The sequence below is a fragment of the Monodon monoceros genome, unplaced genomic scaffold (assembly GCF_005190385.1).
Source record: "Monodon monoceros isolate NGI ecotype Baffin Bay Population unplaced genomic scaffold, NGI_Narwhal_1 Super_Scaffold_12, whole genome shotgun sequence".
NCBI lineage: Eukaryota > Metazoa > Chordata > Mammalia > Artiodactyla > Monodontidae > Monodon > Monodon monoceros.
In genome coordinates, this window is record NW_021703768.1 from 123723143 (window position 1) to 123742545 (window position 19403).

The window sequence follows — 19403 nt, forward strand, 5'->3', positions numbered from 1 at the left end:
ACAAAATATATTAGGTATATCAAAGTAGAAATATTTTGTTGTATTTATTAGGCCTTTTAAATATAAAAATAAAATGATGCAATCTTACTGTTTAGATAACTGGTTATCTTATTTTCAAAACGAATTTTATGCATATACCAGCATACTTGTGTAATATGTTTCCTTTTGTGGTTGTGTTTATATATCCTTTTTTTACTGTATAGTTTTTATGTACACTAAGCATTCAGTACTGTAATGCATATTATAGTCTAAACATTTTCTTTCCCTCACTTTATCTCATAATATATCTTGAAAATCTTTTCATATGAGAATATAAATTTGCCTTATTTTTTTAAAATTGCTGTATAATCAGTAACATGAACTTACCATAATTTATTCACATGTTCCCCTATTAATGGGCATGCAAATTGTTTTCGATTTTTTATGATGTACTGTGTATCCTTACAAGTACATCTTGGTGTGATTTTTCAAGTGCATCTATAGTAAAAGTTTCTAGCAGTGAAATTACAGGGTCAAACACCATGTGTTTTTTCAAGAAGTATTTCCAAATTGTCCTCAGAGGCACTTTTACCAAACTACCTTCCATCCAGAGCACGAGAGTGCCCAGTTCTCCAGGTTGTCACCGAGTGTGCCTCACCTCAAGCCTTGATGGAAGTGTCCTCACTCTGACACACTGAGTAGGAGTCAAACACGCTTGTTTAGGTTGTAAATTCCCTCCTTCTAAATTTATAGCAGAGAGAATTTAGATTCTTGTCTCAACTTGGTTCCCATGTTATCCTAGCCATGTACCTTTCTTTTACTTCAGTTTGTCATGCATGCTTTGGAAATTCAGTTCAAACACACACACACACACACACACACACACACAGCAACAACTGGGCATAGTTATTTATAAACTGTTGAAATCTGACTTTTGCAAACCTTAGGTTTTCTGTATTGTCATGGCAAATTCGTTAGATGAAATGATACTAGTTTGGTTTTATTTTTTGTGAGTTTCACACTAGACACACTTTGGAAAATTACTACAGAGCCACAAGAAGAGAAATATGATAGAGCAGTGCTCCAAAGAAAGACAATGGGACAGTGCACCCTAACCTCCTCTTTGCCCATTCCTCAAGGATCTCTTCTCACAAGGGCTAATGATTTTCCTAAACTGTGAAAAGCTTGCTGTGGGCACTCCCTGGTCAGAGTCTGAAAAACACAGATTAATTTTTCTCCCATTTTAGTGCATAGGACAACAATGGTTCTTAAAAACACTTCTGTGGAGATCCCTGGCTAAAGATCAGAAATGTCCCACCATTGGAAAGAGACTACCCAGCACCACCAAACCATACAAATTGAATTTTGAGAGCTGAATTGAAGGGGACATAAATAAGTAACCTACTCCCTGACATGATTTTATTATAAGCTTTAGATGCTTTTTTGTCACATGAACTTTATTGGCCGCTGTGCACCTATGTATATTAACTGCATGGGTTTAGGTGCAATCCCGCCTCCACAATTTCCTAACATGTGGTTCTTGAGCAAATATTTAATCTCTCTACACCATAATCTTTTATTTTCCTCCTAACCACTGTCCTCTTTTTTGCAACAATTTTATTGAGGTATATTTTACACATCATAAAATTCACCCATTTCAAGTGTTCAATTCAGTGATCCTAAGTAATTTTACTGAGTGGTGCAAGTCACTATAAATCAATTTTAGAAACTTTTATCCTGCTAGTAAGATCCTTTGTGCCCATTTAGTTAATTCCCATTCCAAGCCTGAGCCCCAGGCAACTAATAATCTACTTTCTGTATCTATAAATTTGCCTTTTCTGACAATTTCATATAAATGGAATTATAAATATGTAATCTCTTGTGTCTTGCTCCTTTCGTGTAGCATAATGTTTATGGGGTTCATCCATGATGTAGTCTGTGCTATTAATTTGTTCCTTTTTAGAGCTGAATAGTATGTCACTATACGGATGTACCACATTTTGTCTGTTCCTTCACCAGTTGATGGACATGTAGCTTGTCTCCAGTTTTGGGCAATAATGAATAATGCTGCAATGAACACTTGCATAGAAGTCTTTGCATAGAAATGTGATTTTACTTCTCTTGGATAGATATCTAACAGTGGAATTGCTGGGTGAGATGGTAATTTAATGTTTAACTTTTTGAGAGACTCACAAACTGTCTTCCAAAGTGACTGCACCATTTACATTTCCACCAGCAATGTATAAGGGTTCTCTTTTCTCTACATCCTAGAGCTGACATTTGTTTTTGTCTATTTTATTTATTACAGCCATTCAGATGAGCATGGCATTTGTGGTTTTAGTTTCCATTTCTCTAATGCCTAGTAATGTTAGGCATCTTTTCATGTGTATCTTCTTTAGTGAAACATCTGTTCATATCTTTGCCCACTTTTTTCTTCGGTTGTATTTTTTTTTTTTTTTTTTTCCAGTACGTGGGCCTCTCACTGCTGTGGTCTCTCCCGTGGCGGAGCACAGGCTCCGGACATGCAGACCCAGTGGCCATGGCTCACGGGCCCAGCCGCTCCGCGGCATGTGAGATCCTCCCGGACCGGGGCACGAACCTGCGTTCCCTGCATCAGCAGGCGGACTCTCAACCACTGCGCCACCAGGGGAGCCCCTGGGTTGTGTTATTATTGAATTGTAGTAGTCCTTTGTAAATTCTGGGTATAATCCTTTTATCTGTTACATATTCGGCAAATATTCTCTCCTAGTCCGTTGCTTGCCTTGTCATTTTCTTAATGGCATCTTTTGAAGTGCAACAATTTTGAATTTAGATAAACTCTAATTTATCAAGTTTTTAATAGACCTTGCTTTTAGTATTGTATCTAGGAAAGTTTTGCCTAATCCAAGGTCTCAAAGATTTTATCCTGTGTTTTACTCTAAAAGTTTTGTTGTTTTTGCACTTACATCTATGATCCTTTTGAGTTATTTTTATGTATTGTGTGGAGGTCTAAGTTCATCATTTTTGGATGTGAATATCTAATTGACCCATCACCATTTGTTAAACCGATTATCTTTTCCTGGCATCTTAGTAAAAAATCAATTGACTATAAATATAAAGATATATTTCTGAACTCTTAGTTCTGTTCCATTGACCTATACCTCTACATTATGCCAGTACCACACTGTGTTGATAACTACAGCTTTATAATACATTTAGAAATTGGGAAGTGAACGTCCTCTGATTTTTTTCTTCAACATCATTTTGGCTATTCTAGGTGTTTTGCATTTCCTTATAAATTTAAGAGATGCATGTCAGTTCATACAAAAACAAAAAGCCCACTGGGAATTCGATAGGAATTGCACTGACCCTATAGATATTTTGGGGCATAATCAACATCTTAACAATATTTGAGTCTTTCAATTTATGAATATGAAATGTTTCTCCAGTTATTTAGATCTTTAATTTCCCTGAACAGAGTTTTGTGATTTTTTTGTGTATGTCTTGCTCTTCTTTGCTAAATTTTAATTTAATATTCTTAAGCATTTTATTATCTTTGAACTTTTCTGAACACAATTGTATTCTTACTTTTATTTCCATTTTGTTCATTGCTTATATAGAAAAATACAATTGGTTTTTGTATATTGATCTTGTATCCTGAAACCTTGCTACCTTGATTATTAGTTCTAATAGTATTTTGTAGTTCCCTTATGATTTTCTATATGCAGAATCGTGTTGTCTGTAATTAAAGGAAGTTTCATTTCTTCCTTTCCAATATGCCATTCTTCCTTCCTTCCTTCCTCCCTGCCTTCCTCTCTCCCTCCCTCCCTCCCTTCCTCCTTCCCTTTCTTTCTTTCACTGGCTAGAATTGCCAGTACTGTATTGAAAAGAAGTGAGGGGAGGTATTCTTGCCTTGTTTCTGATCTTAGAGGGGGAACTATTCAACTTTAGGGTTTTATTGCAGATACCCTTTATCAAATTGAGGAAGCTCCCTTCCATTTCAAATTTGTTAAGAGTTTTGATCACGGATGAGTGCTGTATTTTGTCAAATGCTTTTCCAGTGTCTATTGAGATGATCATAATGTTTTGTCCATTATTCTATTAATATGATGTATTATATTCATTGATTTTCAGATATTAATCCCACTTGGTCATGGTGTATAACTTTTTAAATATGTTGATGGATTTGGTTTGCTATTTTTCTGATGAATAAACCTGAATTTCTACCATTAGTAAAAATGAGGATAAAGATATTACTTACCGAGAGAATCACCAGACATCACGCATGGCAGAGAATCTAACATGAAGAGCACCAGAATCACAACTAACTGCTGAACAATCACTGACAGGAAGACACTGGAACTCACCAAAAAAGATACCCCACGTCCAAAGACAAAGGAGAAGCTGCAGTGAGATGGTAGGAGGGGTGCAATCACAATAAAATCAAATCCCATAACTGCTAGGTGGGTGACTCACAAACTGGAGAACACTTATACCACACAAGTCCACCCACTGGAGTGAAGGTTCTGAGCCCCACATCAGGCTTCCCAACCTGGGGGTCCGGCAACAGGAGAAATTCCTAGAGAATCAGACTTTGACAGCTAGTGGGATTTGATTGTAGGACTTCGACAGGACTGGGGAAAGCAGAGACTCCACTCTTGGAGGACACATACAAAGTAGTGTGAGCATCAGGACCCAGGGGAAGGAGCAGTGACCCCAGGGGAGACTGAACCAGACCTATCTGCTAGTGTTGAAGGGTCTCCTGCAGAGGTGGGGGGCGGCTGTGGCTCACCATGGGGACAAGGACACTGGCAGCAGAAGTTCTGGGAAGTACTTCTTGGCGTGAGCCCTCCCAGAGTCCACCATTGGCGCCACCAAAGAGCCTGTAGGCTTCAGTGCTGGGTCACCTCAGGCCAAACAACCAACAGGGAGGGAACTCCGTCCCACATATCAGCGGACAAGCAGATTAAAGTTTTACTGAGCTCTGCCCACCAGAGCAACACTGGCTCTACCCACCACCAGTCCCTCCCATCAGGAAGCTTGCACAAGCCTCTTAGGTAGCCTCATCACCAGAGGGCAGAGAGCAGAAGCAAGAAGAACTACAATCCTGCAGCCTGTGGAACGAAAACCACATTCACAGAAAGATAGACAAGATGAAAAGGCAGAGGACTATGTACCAGATGAAGGAACAAGATAAAACCCCAGAAAAACAACTAAATGAAGTGGAGATGGGCAACCTTCCAGAAAAAGAATTCAGAATAATGATAGTGAAGATGATCCAGGACCTCGGAAAAAGAATGGAGGCAAAGATCGAGAAGATGCAAGAAATGTTTAACAAAGACCTAGAAGAATTAAAGAACAAACAAGCAGATGAACAATACAATAACTGAAATGAAAACTACACTAGAAGGAATTAATAGCAGAATAACTGAGGCAGAAGAATGGATAAGTGACGTGGAAGTCAGAATGGTGGAATTCACTGCCACAGTACAGAATAAAGAAAAAAGAATGAAAAGAAATGAAGACAGCCTAAGAGACCTCTGGGACAAAATTAAATGCACAAACATTCGCATTATAGGGGTCTCAGAAGGAGAAGAGAGAGAGAGAAAGGACCTGAGAAAATATTTGAAGAGATTATAGTCGAAAACTTCCCTAACATGGGAAAGGAAATAGCCACCCAAGTCCAGGAAGCGCAGTGAGTACAAGACAGGATAAACCTGAAGAGAAACATGCCACACCACATAGTAATCAAATTGACAAAAATTAAAGACAAAGAAAAATTATTAAAAGCAACAAGGTAAAAATGACAAATGACATACAAGGGAACTCCCATATGGTTAACAGCTGATTTCTCAGAAGAAACACTACAAGCCAGAAGGGAGTGGCATGATATACTTAAAGTGATGAAAGGGAAGAACCTACAACCAAGATTACTCTACCCGGCAAGGATCTCATTCAGATTCGATGGAGAAATCAAAAGCTTTACAGACATGCAAAAGCTAAGAGAATTCAGCACCACCAAACCAGCTGTACAACAAATGCTAAAGGAACTTCTTCTCTAAGTGGGAAACACAAGAGAAGAAAAGGAACTATGAAAACAAACCCAAAACAATTAAGAAAATGATAATAGGAACATACATATAAATAATTACCTTAAATGTGAATGGATTAAAAGCTCCAACCAAAGGACACAGGCTCGCTGCATGGATACAAAATGGAGACCCATATATATGCTGTCTACAAGCGACCTGCTTCAGACCTAGGGACACATACGATTGAAAATGAGTGTGAAAATGACTATACTACCCAAAGCAGTCTACAGATTGAATGCAATCCCTATCAAATTACTAATGGCATTTTTTACAGAACTAGAACAAAAAATCTTAAAATTTCGATGGAGACACAAAAGACCCCGAATAGCCAAAGCAGTCTTGAGGGAAAAAAACAGAGCTGGAGGAATCAGACTCCCTGACTTCAGACTATACTACAAAGCTACAGTAATCAACACAATATGGTACTGGCACTAAAACAGAAGTACAGATCAATTGAACAGCATAGAAAGCCGAAAGATAAACCCATGCACCTATGGTCAACTAATCTATGACAAAGGAGTCAAGGATATACAATGGAGAAAAGACAGTCTCTTCAATAAGTGGTGCTGGGAAAACTGGACAGCTACATGTAAAAGAATGAAATTAGAACACTCCCTAACACCACACACAAAAATAAACTCAAAATGGATTAGAGACCTAAATTTAAGATCAGACACTATAAAACTCTTAGAGGAAAACATAGGCAGAACACCCTTTGACATAAATCACACCAAGATCCTTTTTGATGCACCTCCTAGAGTAATGGAAATAAAAACAAAAATAAACAAATGAGACCTAATGCAACTTAAGAGATTTTGTACAGCAAAGGAAACTATAAACAAGACAAAAAGACAACCCTCAGAATGTGAGAAAATATTTGCAAACGAATCAACAAGGATTAATCTCCAAAATTTACAAGCAGCTCATGCAGTTCAATATTAAAAAAACAAACAACCCAATTAAAAAATGGGCAGAAGACCTAAATAGACATTTCTCCAAAGCAGATATACAGATTGCCAACAAACACATGAAAGGATGCTCAACATCACTAATTATTAGAGAAATGCAAATCAAAACTACAATGAGCTATCACATCACACTGGTCAGAATGGCCATCATCAAAAAATCTACAAACAATAAATGCTGGAGAGTGTGTGGAGAAAAGGGAACCCCCTTGCACTATTGGTGGGAATGTAAATTGATACAGCCACTATGGAGAACAGTATGGAGGTTCCTTAAAAAACTAATAATAGAACTACCATACGACCCAGCAATCCCACTACTGGGCATATACCCAAAGAGAACCATAATTCAAAAAGACACATGCACCCCAATGTTCATTGCAGCACTATGCACCCCAATGTTCATTGCAGCACTATTTATAATAGCCAAGACACGGAAACAACCTAAATGTCCATGGACAGACGAATGGATAAAGAAGATGTGGTGTATATACACAGTGGAATACTACTCAGCCATAAAAAGGAAAGAAATTGGGTCATTTGTAGAGACGTGGATGGACCTAGAGATTGTCATACAGAGTGAAGTAAGTCAGAAAGAGAAAAACAAATATCATATATTAACGCATATATGTGGAACCTAGAAAAATGGTACAGATGAACTGGTTTGCAGGGAAGAAACAGAGACAGAGATGTAGAGAACAAACGCATGGATACCAAGGGGGGAAAGTGGGGGTGGGGTTGGTGGTGGTGTGATGAATTGGGAGATTGGGATTGACATGTATACACTGATGTGTGTAAAATAGATAACTAGTAAGAACCTGCTGTATAAAAAAATAAATGAAATTTTTAAAAAAAAATATTACTTACCTCGCAGGTTTATAGTAACAATCAAATGCAATAATATACATAAAGTACCTAGCATGGTATCTGACACATAGTAAGAGCTCAGTTAATGGTAATCATGTTGATTATGCCACTGACAATAAATATATTCATAAAAGGGAACCCTCCCATACTGTTGGTAGGAATGTAAATTGGTGCAACCACCATGGGAAACAGTATGGAGGTTCTTTTAAAAACTAAAAATAGAGTTACCATATGATCCAGCAATCCCACTTCTGGGCATATATCCAGAAAAGACAAAAGCTCTAATTTGAAAAGATACATACACCCCAATGTTCATAGTGGCACTATTTACAATAGCCAAGACATGGAAGCAACCTAAGTGTCCATCAACAGATGAATGGATAAAGAAGTTGTGGTATATATATACATATACAATGAAATATTGCTCAGTCATAAAAACAAATGAAATAATGCCATTTGCAGCAACATGAATGGACCTAGAGATTATCATACTAAATGTAGTAAGTCAGAGAAAGACAAATATAATATCACTTATATGTGGAATCTAAAAAAATAGCACAAATGAACTTATTTACAAAACAGAAACAGACTCACAGACATAGAAGTCAAACTTATGGTCACCAAAGTGGAAGGGGTGGGGGGATAAATTGTGAGTACAGAATTAACAGATGCACAACTACCATATATAAAATAGATAAACAACAAGGATTTACTATACAGCACAGGGATCTATATTCGATATCTTATAATAAACTATAATGGAAAAGAATTAAAAAAATAGATATACATATGTATGTATAAGTGAATCACTTTGCTGTACACCTGAAACTAACACAATATTGTAAATCAACTATAAATCAATCAGTATCTTCATATAATTACCTCATATAAAATAATAGGAAACAATTGCATAAAACAAGTTAATCTGCTTAATACCAGAGTTATATTACATTCATGGGTGGAAGAAGAAAGGTAATTATAATAGCTATATCTTCCAAGTACTTCCATGTACTCTTTTAAGCACTTTATGTGTATTAACTACACTTGATCTTCCCAACAGCCCTATGAGGTATATACTACTATAGATGGGCATGCTGAGGGCTTATATAACTTGCTCCATCCAGTTTTAAAGATGTTAAAGGGCAGAGCTGGGATTTAAACACAAGCAGTCTGTCCCCAGGGCCAAGTTCCTTACCACCATGCTCTGAGCCATGCTTTGCACTAATTACTTTACAAACATTATATCTAATTTGCTCTTTGCCACATGGTACCTAAAATCATTTCCAATGTACAAATATCCTCTCAGAGTTTCAGTTTCCTTTAAGGGACTTGCTCCAGATTCACATGTGATATTTAAACCCAGGCCTGCCTAAAGCCTATGCATTTTCCATTTGTATTTTCCTTAAATATGTTTTTAAATGGATTCCATCTTTGATGAACCAATGTCTTTTTCTACAAAAGCTGAGAGCTTAAAAAAGCAATATCTAATAATATTTGTCCTGCATTTCCCATGCTTTGCTAGATGGAGACATCAGAACTGACAGACATCAGAAATGGTAAAGTCTGAATGGGATTTGATACAATAGTTCTGGAATAAGCAGCAGGTTGCCCTAGTGTCATGGTTTTCAAGCTTTTTTTATCTTCAACCCATATATTTGGAACCTAGAAGAAATCTATTTTTCATCACAACCCAGTAGATATACTCACAGAGACACACATTATATTCACAAAAACAATGTTTGGCCTTATGTGTTAATAGCATTTATTTTATTTTATTCAGTCTATTTTATTTCTTCCAAAAAAGTGCTTGTTAGGACCAACCAAACTGATTTCACAACCATTAGTGCGTTATGAGCCACAATTTGAAAAACCCTCCATTGGAAAATACTTTAGATCTCTTCCAGTGCTCCAATTCAGATTTATTTCAAAGTGGCCTGCATGAGACAGCTTCAAGAAGGTGAGTGACTGATTTGGTAGCCATGCTAATTTCTAAAAATAGAACCTAACAAATGTTTATCAGACCCACCCAAACTGAGTTTTGTTTTTTGTTTTTTTTTTTGCGGTACGCGGGCCTCTCACTGTTGTGGCCTCTCCCGTTGCGGGGCACAGGCTCCAGACGCGCAGGCTCAGTGGCCATGGCTCACAGGCCCAGCCGCTCTGCGGCATGTGAGATCTTCCCGGACCGGGGCACGAACCCGTGTCCCCTGCATCGGCAGGCGGACTCTCAACCACTGCGCCACCAGGGAAGCCCCAAACCTGAGTTTTAATCTTGCTTTTCTCTTTCCTTTTTTTAGTTCATTCGTGAATTTGTTACTTTTTCTACAACTGTTTGTAGAGTCTACATTTCAGGAAGCATACAGGGACCGAGGAATGAAGGATGAGTAAAAACAGGCATGCTTCCTGATGGCAGAGTGGGAATGAAAGCTGTTAATCCAAAAGCATGCAGGAAAATATTTTCAAATTATGATAAGTTGAGGGAACAAGAATACGGCACTATGTATAACAGGGAGACAAGGTTTGATATGGAGTGTTAGAAATGTCTCTGTGAGGTGTCCTTTGGGCTGAGACTGAAAGAGGAAGAGACAATAACCAGGTAGTGGACAGCATTATGCATGCAGGCAAGGTCATACCATATCACAGTCTTCTAAAGCTGGAGGGGGCATGAACTGCTAGTTGAGTAATGGAAGGAAAAGATCTTCAAAATAAGTCTGGAAAAGTAAACAGGGCCAGACCACACAGGGTCCTACAGACCATGGAAAGAGGTGAAGGGGTTTTATGGGTCTGCATAACATAAAACTCACATTGTAAAAACATAACCATGGTGTGTAGAATGAATTGGAGAGGTTCAACATTACACAGAGAGAGCTGTGTATAGTCTATGGCAATATGATGGAGTAGGGTGGAGCAGGGTGGTGGTCCTTTGTTACTTATCTCCGCTCTTACTGAGCAGACTTTACAATGCATTTCACATGCAGTGGGACCAGATTTACTAATTTTGGAGCTGCCAACTAACAAATAAGCCATGATATAGCATTTTTAAAAAGTAATGGAAATGCATCCTTGAGTCAATGGGATAAATGGCCAAGGTATAGGGAAGCTCTTTAACTTTTAGGTTTAAAAAATCAGGTTATGATATGAACCTTCATATCCTAGTTATTACCAAACTGTGTTGTGCCCACATATTTTACTGGATATCGTCCTGAAAATTAAAATCTTATCTTCTCTCCCTCTGAGAGTCTAGGATCTGTGATAGATGGCTTCAGGTCTGATGTGCCGAAGGGGAAAAAGGATTTTTAACAGCCAACTGGCTCCATGATTAAATAAATTTAAAATCATACTGGCCAAGGGAAGCATGTTGCCTCTTGCCTGGGCTGCTTTTTCTCTGACTAATAATCCCCCGCGTGGCCGGACACTGTCGTTAACTTGACACAACTGGCACCTTTATCACTTTGTTCTTTGAATAAAAATCGCTGAGCCCAAGTCGCAATAAAAATGTTCGTTCACTTAGGGTGAATTTAATAATACCCTTGTCCCCCACTTCGAGTTAAATAGAGTAATGGGAGAGGAGTCCTCTTCTCTGTCACCGGGTTTGGGACCTCCGCCTGCCTCCAGTGGGGAGCTGAATGCAGCCAATCACTGCTCTCTATGCGAACCCAGTCTGCCTGGGTTGTATCCATTGGCAGCGAGTTACGTTCATGGCTAGCATTCTCTTCTCCCTTCTTTTGGTACCCAGTTCTCAGCCACCTCATTTGCCAGCTATCCCAAGAAGACACTGCTCACATCCCATGAGCCATCATCGTTTGTTATATTAGCTAAGGGCAGCCTAAGTGCAATAGATCCCGGGCAGGGTTACGTATAACTAGCACATTATTACCTCCTGAAAGACCTGTAAAACACAATGGATATAACGTGCAGTGGTGCAGCTGGGAGGATCCTGAACCAAATAGCCCAGGTTCAGGAACCTATCCTGGTGCCCATTAAACCTATGGCAGAGATGCCCAGCCAGTCCTTGCAAGGAGGTGAACAATAACACTTCCTAAAAGACAATACCAGGGATGCGCTGCCCACATTTTTACAAGCCCTTCCCGTGTTTCTGTCTAAATTCCCCCTAAGGGCTTAATTTCTGACATCTTCTGTGTGAATCAGTCCTCAGTGGTAAACAGAATTTTATTTACTGAACAAGTAAACACCGAGGACCTAGTCTTAATTAGAATGTTACTGCCTCAGATTAATGCTTCATTGAATTTCTCTTTTTTCTTTTGTTTGCAAGTCCTCTCCTCCTCTAGCACAACGATCACTCTAAAGAAGAAAATGTACTCAGTACAGTTCTCCCATCATTGATATTCTATGTTTGTTTCCTAAGCAAAGAACTTGTCACTGGGAATTCGTTTGCATCCTGGGCACTGCTTTGCAGACTCTTAATTCTGTGATTCAAATAAAACTTGAAAATACGATCTCAGTGACATGATGTCAAAAGAAACATGTTGACATAGTGCTGATACAGAGAGCTTTTTGTGACTAGAAATCATATCTGTGCTTTGAGGAAAACAAAACGAGTCATAGCAGTTGGAATGCATTTTTACAGAAGACTGCAGACAGCAGAGGCCAATTCTGCTGGCCTGTGTCTCCTTCCCTCTTCCCGTCCGTCCAGCCCATGCTCCTTCGAGTGTGAAGTCCCCGTCTGATCATACGTCCTGCTTAAACCTCTTCACCATCTTTCCAACGTGTACAGACTCGTGTCATGGGATCTGCCCTCTATCTTTCTCTCCAGGCTCAAGCTTCCCCGTAACACCTGTCGTTCCAACAAACCCAAACTATTTTCCTTTCCCCCCTCACACTGTGTTCTTTCCCATGTCTGTGCTTAATTCCTACTGTTTTCCTCTCTCAGATCTTCCTTCTGGACCTGGAGACCCCTTCACCTCTACCATTTATTGGGTGTTTTACCTTGTGCAAATTACTTAAGCTTCACCGGGCCTTGATTTCCTCATTTGTAAAATGGGAGCATAAGAGCAGCATTGTGGGGTTAATGACACCACATTTGTGGAGTCCTTTAGAGTCTGCCCCAGAGATGTTGGCTTTATTTTGTAGTTATTATTATTGTCACCATCCTTCAAAATTTAACTCAGTTTTCTCCTCTGCTGAGAAGATTTCCCTTCCCTCCTGATCCCAGAGACTGAGTGAATTACTGCCCTGTACTGTGCACTCACTTCTTTATTGCCCTTTTTATATCTTTTTCTTATCATTTATGTGGTTCATGATTTGTTATAATGTTGCTGGGCAATGAAGTTGTTAGTGTGGAAAAATAAGCACGAGGTGCTTCAAGGAGGGCTTGTAACTCATATTTTATGGACCTCCTGCAACAGTGTGTTCAGGATATGATCGTTAATAATAGGTGAATAAATGGGGTATTCTTTATTTCCTGGGCTTTATAGCTTTGTAGACCTCCAGTTAATGGGTTCTTACTATATGCCAGGAATGACATTAAATATTATACTTATCATATTTAGTCTTCACTATGATCAAATGTGGAAGATCTTCTTATCATTCCCATTTTACACATGTGGAAACTGAGGGCCTGGAGTGAGTAATAGACCAGTACTCCCAAAGCCTGAACCCTTAGCTTAGGAAAGTTCTGCTCTGATCTGTAAGGTGTCCTTTGCCTCTGGGCCTCTTTAGTGTGTAAATGTATTTAACCCACTTGCATTTCTAATTCCCCTCCAGGTACTCCTTCCAAGATGAGGAAGACATGTTCATGGTGGTGGACCTCCTGCTGGGCGGGGACCTGCGTTATCACCTGCAGCAGAATGTCCGCTTCCAGGAAGACACTGTGAAGCTCTTCATCTGTGAGCTGGCCATGGCCCTGGACTACCTGCAGAGCCAGCGCATCATTCACAGGTGAGTCAAGTCCAAGGGGACAGCCTTGGTCTGAATGCACAGGAGGGAATGCACAACCTGAAGCATTCAACAGGTCCTTGTTGAACGTGACATCTAATTCTTACTTAATTCTTACGACATCCCTGGAGGTGGGTGTATTGTCCCCATTTTTCAGGTTAAAAAATAACAAAAACTGAGCACATTGAGCTTAGTCTGCCCAAGGTCACAGTTTGTAAACAACAAGACCAGAATTAGTGAGTGTTGGTGCTGCTTATAACTAAGCCTAGACAAAGAGAAGAAAAGGTGACATATAGGAACTTAAGAAATATAAATGAATTAATCGAAAGAGAAATGGAGGAAGTGCATGAAAGGAAAGAAATAGAATGGGTAGGAAGAAAATACTTTGGGGAGAAAATTTGAGTCCTAACATCTTCCTGTCATCTACCCTATTGTGAGGGCATGCTGCAGACAGAAGTCAGCAAAAGCAACGTATCTCCTTCACTTGGGGCATTTGTGCTAAAGACAAACAAATAACACAAGTAGCTATAAACCCAAACAGACAACAACAGAGAGAAAAGGATAGTGCTTTATATTTATATAGGAGTTGGTAGTTTTTAATGGCAATTTCCTATATAATATCTCACTTGATCTCTGTAATAAGTGATAAGTGAGCTGAGCAGGTATAGTTAGACCAGTATTAAATATGAGATTTTGTAACTTGGAGGCATTAAAGATCATCTAGGTTACTTATAAGAAGTTTGAACCTAATCACCTTCAAAGCAGCTACTACTTACCTGGCTTTCTATATGCCAGGTACTGCTAGGGACTTTCACATATTATCCTGTTAAATTCTCAAAACTCAAAGAGGACGCCACATTTCATTACAGTATTCCCATTATACAGATGAGAAAAGTGTGGCTCAAAGATTTGCCAAGGAGAGACCCTGACAATTGGCATTGCCGGGATTCGAACCTATATCTCTCCCATCCTAAAGTCAGAGCTCTGTCTACTATACCACCTTGCATTAATTACACATATGAAATATATACATTAATTAATTATACATTGTTAAATGAACAACCAACATGTGACTCTGCCACTGTCATCTCTAATCCTTGAAGAATCTGCTGAGTTTTTAAGTTTAATTATGTCTCATTTACTGAAAATTTGTCTAGATAAAATTTTTGCCCACCACTAGTTGACATTTATCTAGAATTTATCAGGACTAGTACAGGGCCTGTGGTTGAAGAAGTAACATCATAATTTATAGATTCTCCATGCAAGCACTGTGGACCAATCCTTTTTTTTTTTTTTTTTTTCTTTTTGGCCTTGGCGCTTACATAATTATTATTTAATTTTCTATCTTTGGAAGGGCCCATTTGTATTGGAAACGTGCTCTTCAGGCAATGGATAAATAGAAAGCAGACCAGTTAATCATGTATGATCTCGGAAGTAAATTTACACAGCCGGTGTTTTTGTCAATAACTGGGAATCCTGTTGACAAGCGATCTTTCTCCCACACTGCCTTGCTGCTACCTCCCGCCTAGTTCTTTCCGAGGAGAAACTTTTCATATTTGTAGGCTATAGAGTCCCTGTCAGGGTCTTCATGCTCACTCATCCTCCCCCAAATTGCCAACCCACAGTCTGTTTGGGGTGCTGACATTGCAGATCTCAGGCAGAAGCCAGGGACTATGAAAAGGCAACATCACCAGAGGCCACCTTGTAACTTTCTCCCTTCTCTGTTTGAATCTGAGTTCTGTGGCTTCTTTCTCTGAGCTTCATTTTCTCAGTCATCACAAGTCAAGATGCTCTGAGCATTTTTGCCATGTGCTTAGAACCATGTTCCAAGAAGAATACAGGAGAAAAACGAAACAGAAAACTTGATACAATTTTCACCCCCAAGGAACATAACCATACCAAATAGCATTGTTTTCTGTCCTTGTCTCCCTCACTCTCTTTTGCTCCTATCACAGTTTTGCCACTTGAATAAGAAACCAAGGACTAAGTTTCTGCTCCTTGCCCTTTACACACTCACAATTACTACTTAGTGCCCATCTTCAGAGGGCCTCTTTGTACTGAAATGTCTCCTCCTCATGGCAGATGAATGGAAGGCAAACACCATGACATTATGAATGCTGGGTTAAAATGAGATAGCATCCTAGGACAGGAATAAAGATGCAGATGTAGAGAATGGACTTGAGGACACGGGGAGGGGGAAGGGTAAGCTGGGACGAAATGAGAGAGTGGCATGGACATATATACACTACCAAATGTAAAACAGTTAGGTAGTGGGAAGCAGCCGCATAGCACAAGGAGATCAGCTCGGTGCTTTGTGACCACCTAGAGGGGTGGGATAGGGAGGGTGGGAGGGAGACGCGCAAGAGGGAGGGGATATGGGGATATATGTATACGTATAGCTGATTCACTTTGTTATACAGCAGAAACTGACACAACATTGTAAAGCAATTATACTCCAATAAAGATGTTAAAAAAAAAATCCAGATGTATTTCTACTGCCCATATGTCCTACCTTGCCTCCCCATGCGTTATATTTTATAGTCAATCGTAACATTTTGTACCTCTCCTGAGGAGTTGTGATGTTTTGGGTATGTAATTACCCAATGTCTGTGTGCTGTGCTAAATTGTAAACTCCATGAGTTGGGGCCATGCGTGTTGTGCTTCTCACTGTGTGACCAGTGTGTGACAAAAATCTGAAGGAATGAACACTGCCCGAACCACACGGATGACAGATTGACTAAAAGCCCAGCTTTACAGATAACAAAGACGAAATTAAACTAGAAGGCATTAAAGCCATAAATTTCAGAGCTACCTTGGTCTTCACATTGGGCAATCATGTAATTTATCATCCAAACCAGGGTACTCCTGAGAATGAAAGGAGTTGTGTTAATAATTATGCTGGGACAACAGGCAAAACCCCTAAGTGTTTCGGAAAAATCAGAACATATATCAGCCTCATTAGGGCTTTTCAAGACAGTCATGACCAAATAGGCATTTTAATTGTGAGGGAGCTCTAATAACCAGGACTTTCTGCCTTCAGACTAGTAGATATCAATGTGAAGTGATTTCCATTTGAAGTGGTATCAAATGGCTTAAAAGACATGTACATGGTGAAGTAAGCAGTGTCCCTTTGTCTACGGCATTTAGAAGATAATAGTGGCGGCACTCTGAAGCCAGCTTCAGGGCTCCTGGGGCAGAGTTAAAAGCGTGAAGAGCAACATAGAAGAAGAGATAGAGGCTTCTGAGTACTGTAATTCTCTTTCTAAATCTCTTTCTTCAAAAGAATCTGAAGAATTCATGCTGTATTTGATGGAATCTAAGATAACAAAACATCTTTCAGCTACTTAGAGGATTGGATTTAAGACACAACCTGAGTTCCAAAGTATTAAAATGTGAATTTAAAAAAAAAGGACAAAATACAGATTTCCCAGGCAAGGAAAGATCATTTGCATGAAAGTGCAGATGTGAAATATGTGACTTCCAGGGCTTCCCTGGTGGCGCAGTGGTTGAGAGTCCGCCTGCCGATGCAGGGGACACAGGTTCCTGCCCCGGTCCGGGAGGATCCCACGTGCCGCAGAGCGGCTGGGCCCGTGAGCCATGGCCGCTGAGCCTGTGCGTCCGGAGCCTGTGCTCCGCAACGAGAGAGGCCACAACAGCGAGTTGCCCACGTACCGAAAAAAAAAAAAAAAATGTGACTTCCTAATTTCAAATTTGTCTCTGGACAGGGTAGAAGGTTCCAAATTACCTGTGGTGGTCAGCGAATATGTGTGGAGCAGAAGTGGTCATAGGCTGCCCTGACTGAGGGGTTCCTGGGTACCAGGTGCTCTGCTTAAGCACTTGTGAATTATTTCACTCAGTCCACCCACAACTCCAAGAGGCTGATGGTGTGACCGTCCTCATTTTACAGCTGATGAAACTCCAGTTCAGAAAATCACTTGGCTAATGTGTAGGTGAGGCCACCTACACTTGACGGATATGCAGAGCTCTTAGCCACTCTCCACACCTACTGATGTTCAGCACTGTTGTTGCCCTGAGGAGGGTGTGGCACAGGGTGGGGCACGGCCACCTGCCTTCAGGTACCCGCTGTCTGGCTGCACAAATGAAGATGACACAAATGGAGCCAACAGACAACAGAAGAGCCTAAAACTAGAAGGTAAATTGGATGAGAAAGACTGAAGCGCTTCAGTAGGGAAGATGCTTTGGGGTAACAAAATAAGTTTCTTCTGAGCTCAGAGGGCTTAAAAGCAGGAAGGAGAGTTTAGTCTGTGTAAGGGGAACTGTATTCTGAATGAAAGTATTAGTTTGCCTCCCTGTGGTAACACAGAATAGGCTCTGTCTTTAGTTTTTTTTGTTTGCATTGTTTTTCCTGCCAGCAATGGCCATCTTAGTTATTTTTTTTAAATACCATAAATGCTATTTCTGCCTAAATTGCAAATGAGACATAAATGGGGTTTTGTTTTATTTTGTTTGTGGATTATTTTTAATCCACAGACTTGACTTTTTGTAGTTTCCTAAATATGTAGAATATTTAGCTAATTTTTTTTCACTTTTAGAATCTGTTTTCTCTATAGACAGATTGCACAGTAATCATTAATTTCGAATTGTGCAATTAGACATATTTCTTATTGGGCGGGAAGTCAAACATTTTTCTATGAGTACAGCTTGAAAATCAGCTCTAGTTTCCAAATTATGGCCATTTCCTTGTTCAATATTCTGCTTTACTTACATTACATCAGTGAATCAAGATCTTAAGATATAGATACAGTGATTATTTGCTTTTATTTTTAAAAATAAGGTAAATTAAACTCATTACAATCCTTCCTATGGGATAGTACTCTGATTTGTTGATTGCCACAGTCTCTCCAGTGAATAAAGTGATAGAAAGTAATTATTACAGTCTAATGACAAATTTGTATTCCTTCCCTTGTCAGATGTTAAAGACTCAATTACAGATTTAATCTAATGAGATGAATTGTTTGGGACAGTTAAATAGTAAGTCATCTTGGGTCAAAATACCACTTGAGGGCTTCCCTGGTGGCGCAGTGGTTGAGAGTCCGCCTGCCGATGTGGGGGACACGGGTTCGTGCCCCGGTCCGGGAAGATCCCACATGCCGCGGAGCGGCTGGGCCCGTGAGCCATGGCCGCTGAGCCTGCATGTCCAGAGCCTGTGCTCCGCAACGGGAAAGGCCACAACACTGAGAGGCCCGCGTACCGCAAAAAAAAAAAAAAAAAAAGCCATTTGAGTGGATGTTTGTTTTTCCGTCTTTCTAAGAATTATCTCACTCTAATGAAGTTATAACTGACTGCTTTCTAAATTCCTACAGGAATAAGATAAAAATCTAATGAGGCCATAGGTATCAATGATGGCAGTGCAACAGAGTGAGCTGCAAAAGTTCATCTCCATCTCCAACTGATTACAGATACGCTGAAGTAGGAATAAAAGAAAATTCATGATTGTCAAAAAAAGAAGAGGATGCTATTTTTATTAATCGTCTTTGTCTTCTCTGCTATAATCATAGAAATCGTTAACTGACACCCAGTCCATCTAGGAGCCTCCATAAAATACACAAAGTAATTAGTTTTCGCACATCCCCTCTTGGACTGAAGTAGCTTTTTGCCAGGTGTTTATATC

The 19403-nt window shown here is 39.6% G+C and overlaps 1 protein-coding gene across 1 annotated transcript in view; it reads left to right on the forward strand.

The window, feature by feature from the left end:
* STK32A (serine/threonine kinase 32A) overlaps positions 1 to 19403 on the forward strand; it is a 118258-nt gene that overhangs the window by 52060 nt on the left and 46795 nt on the right. Inside the window, exon 5 of the mRNA XM_029217961.1 lies at positions 13601 to 13774. Within this exon, the coding sequence (XP_029073794.1) occupies positions 13601 to 13774 (174 nt within the window). The remainder of the gene's footprint in view (positions 1 to 13600; positions 13775 to 19403) is intronic.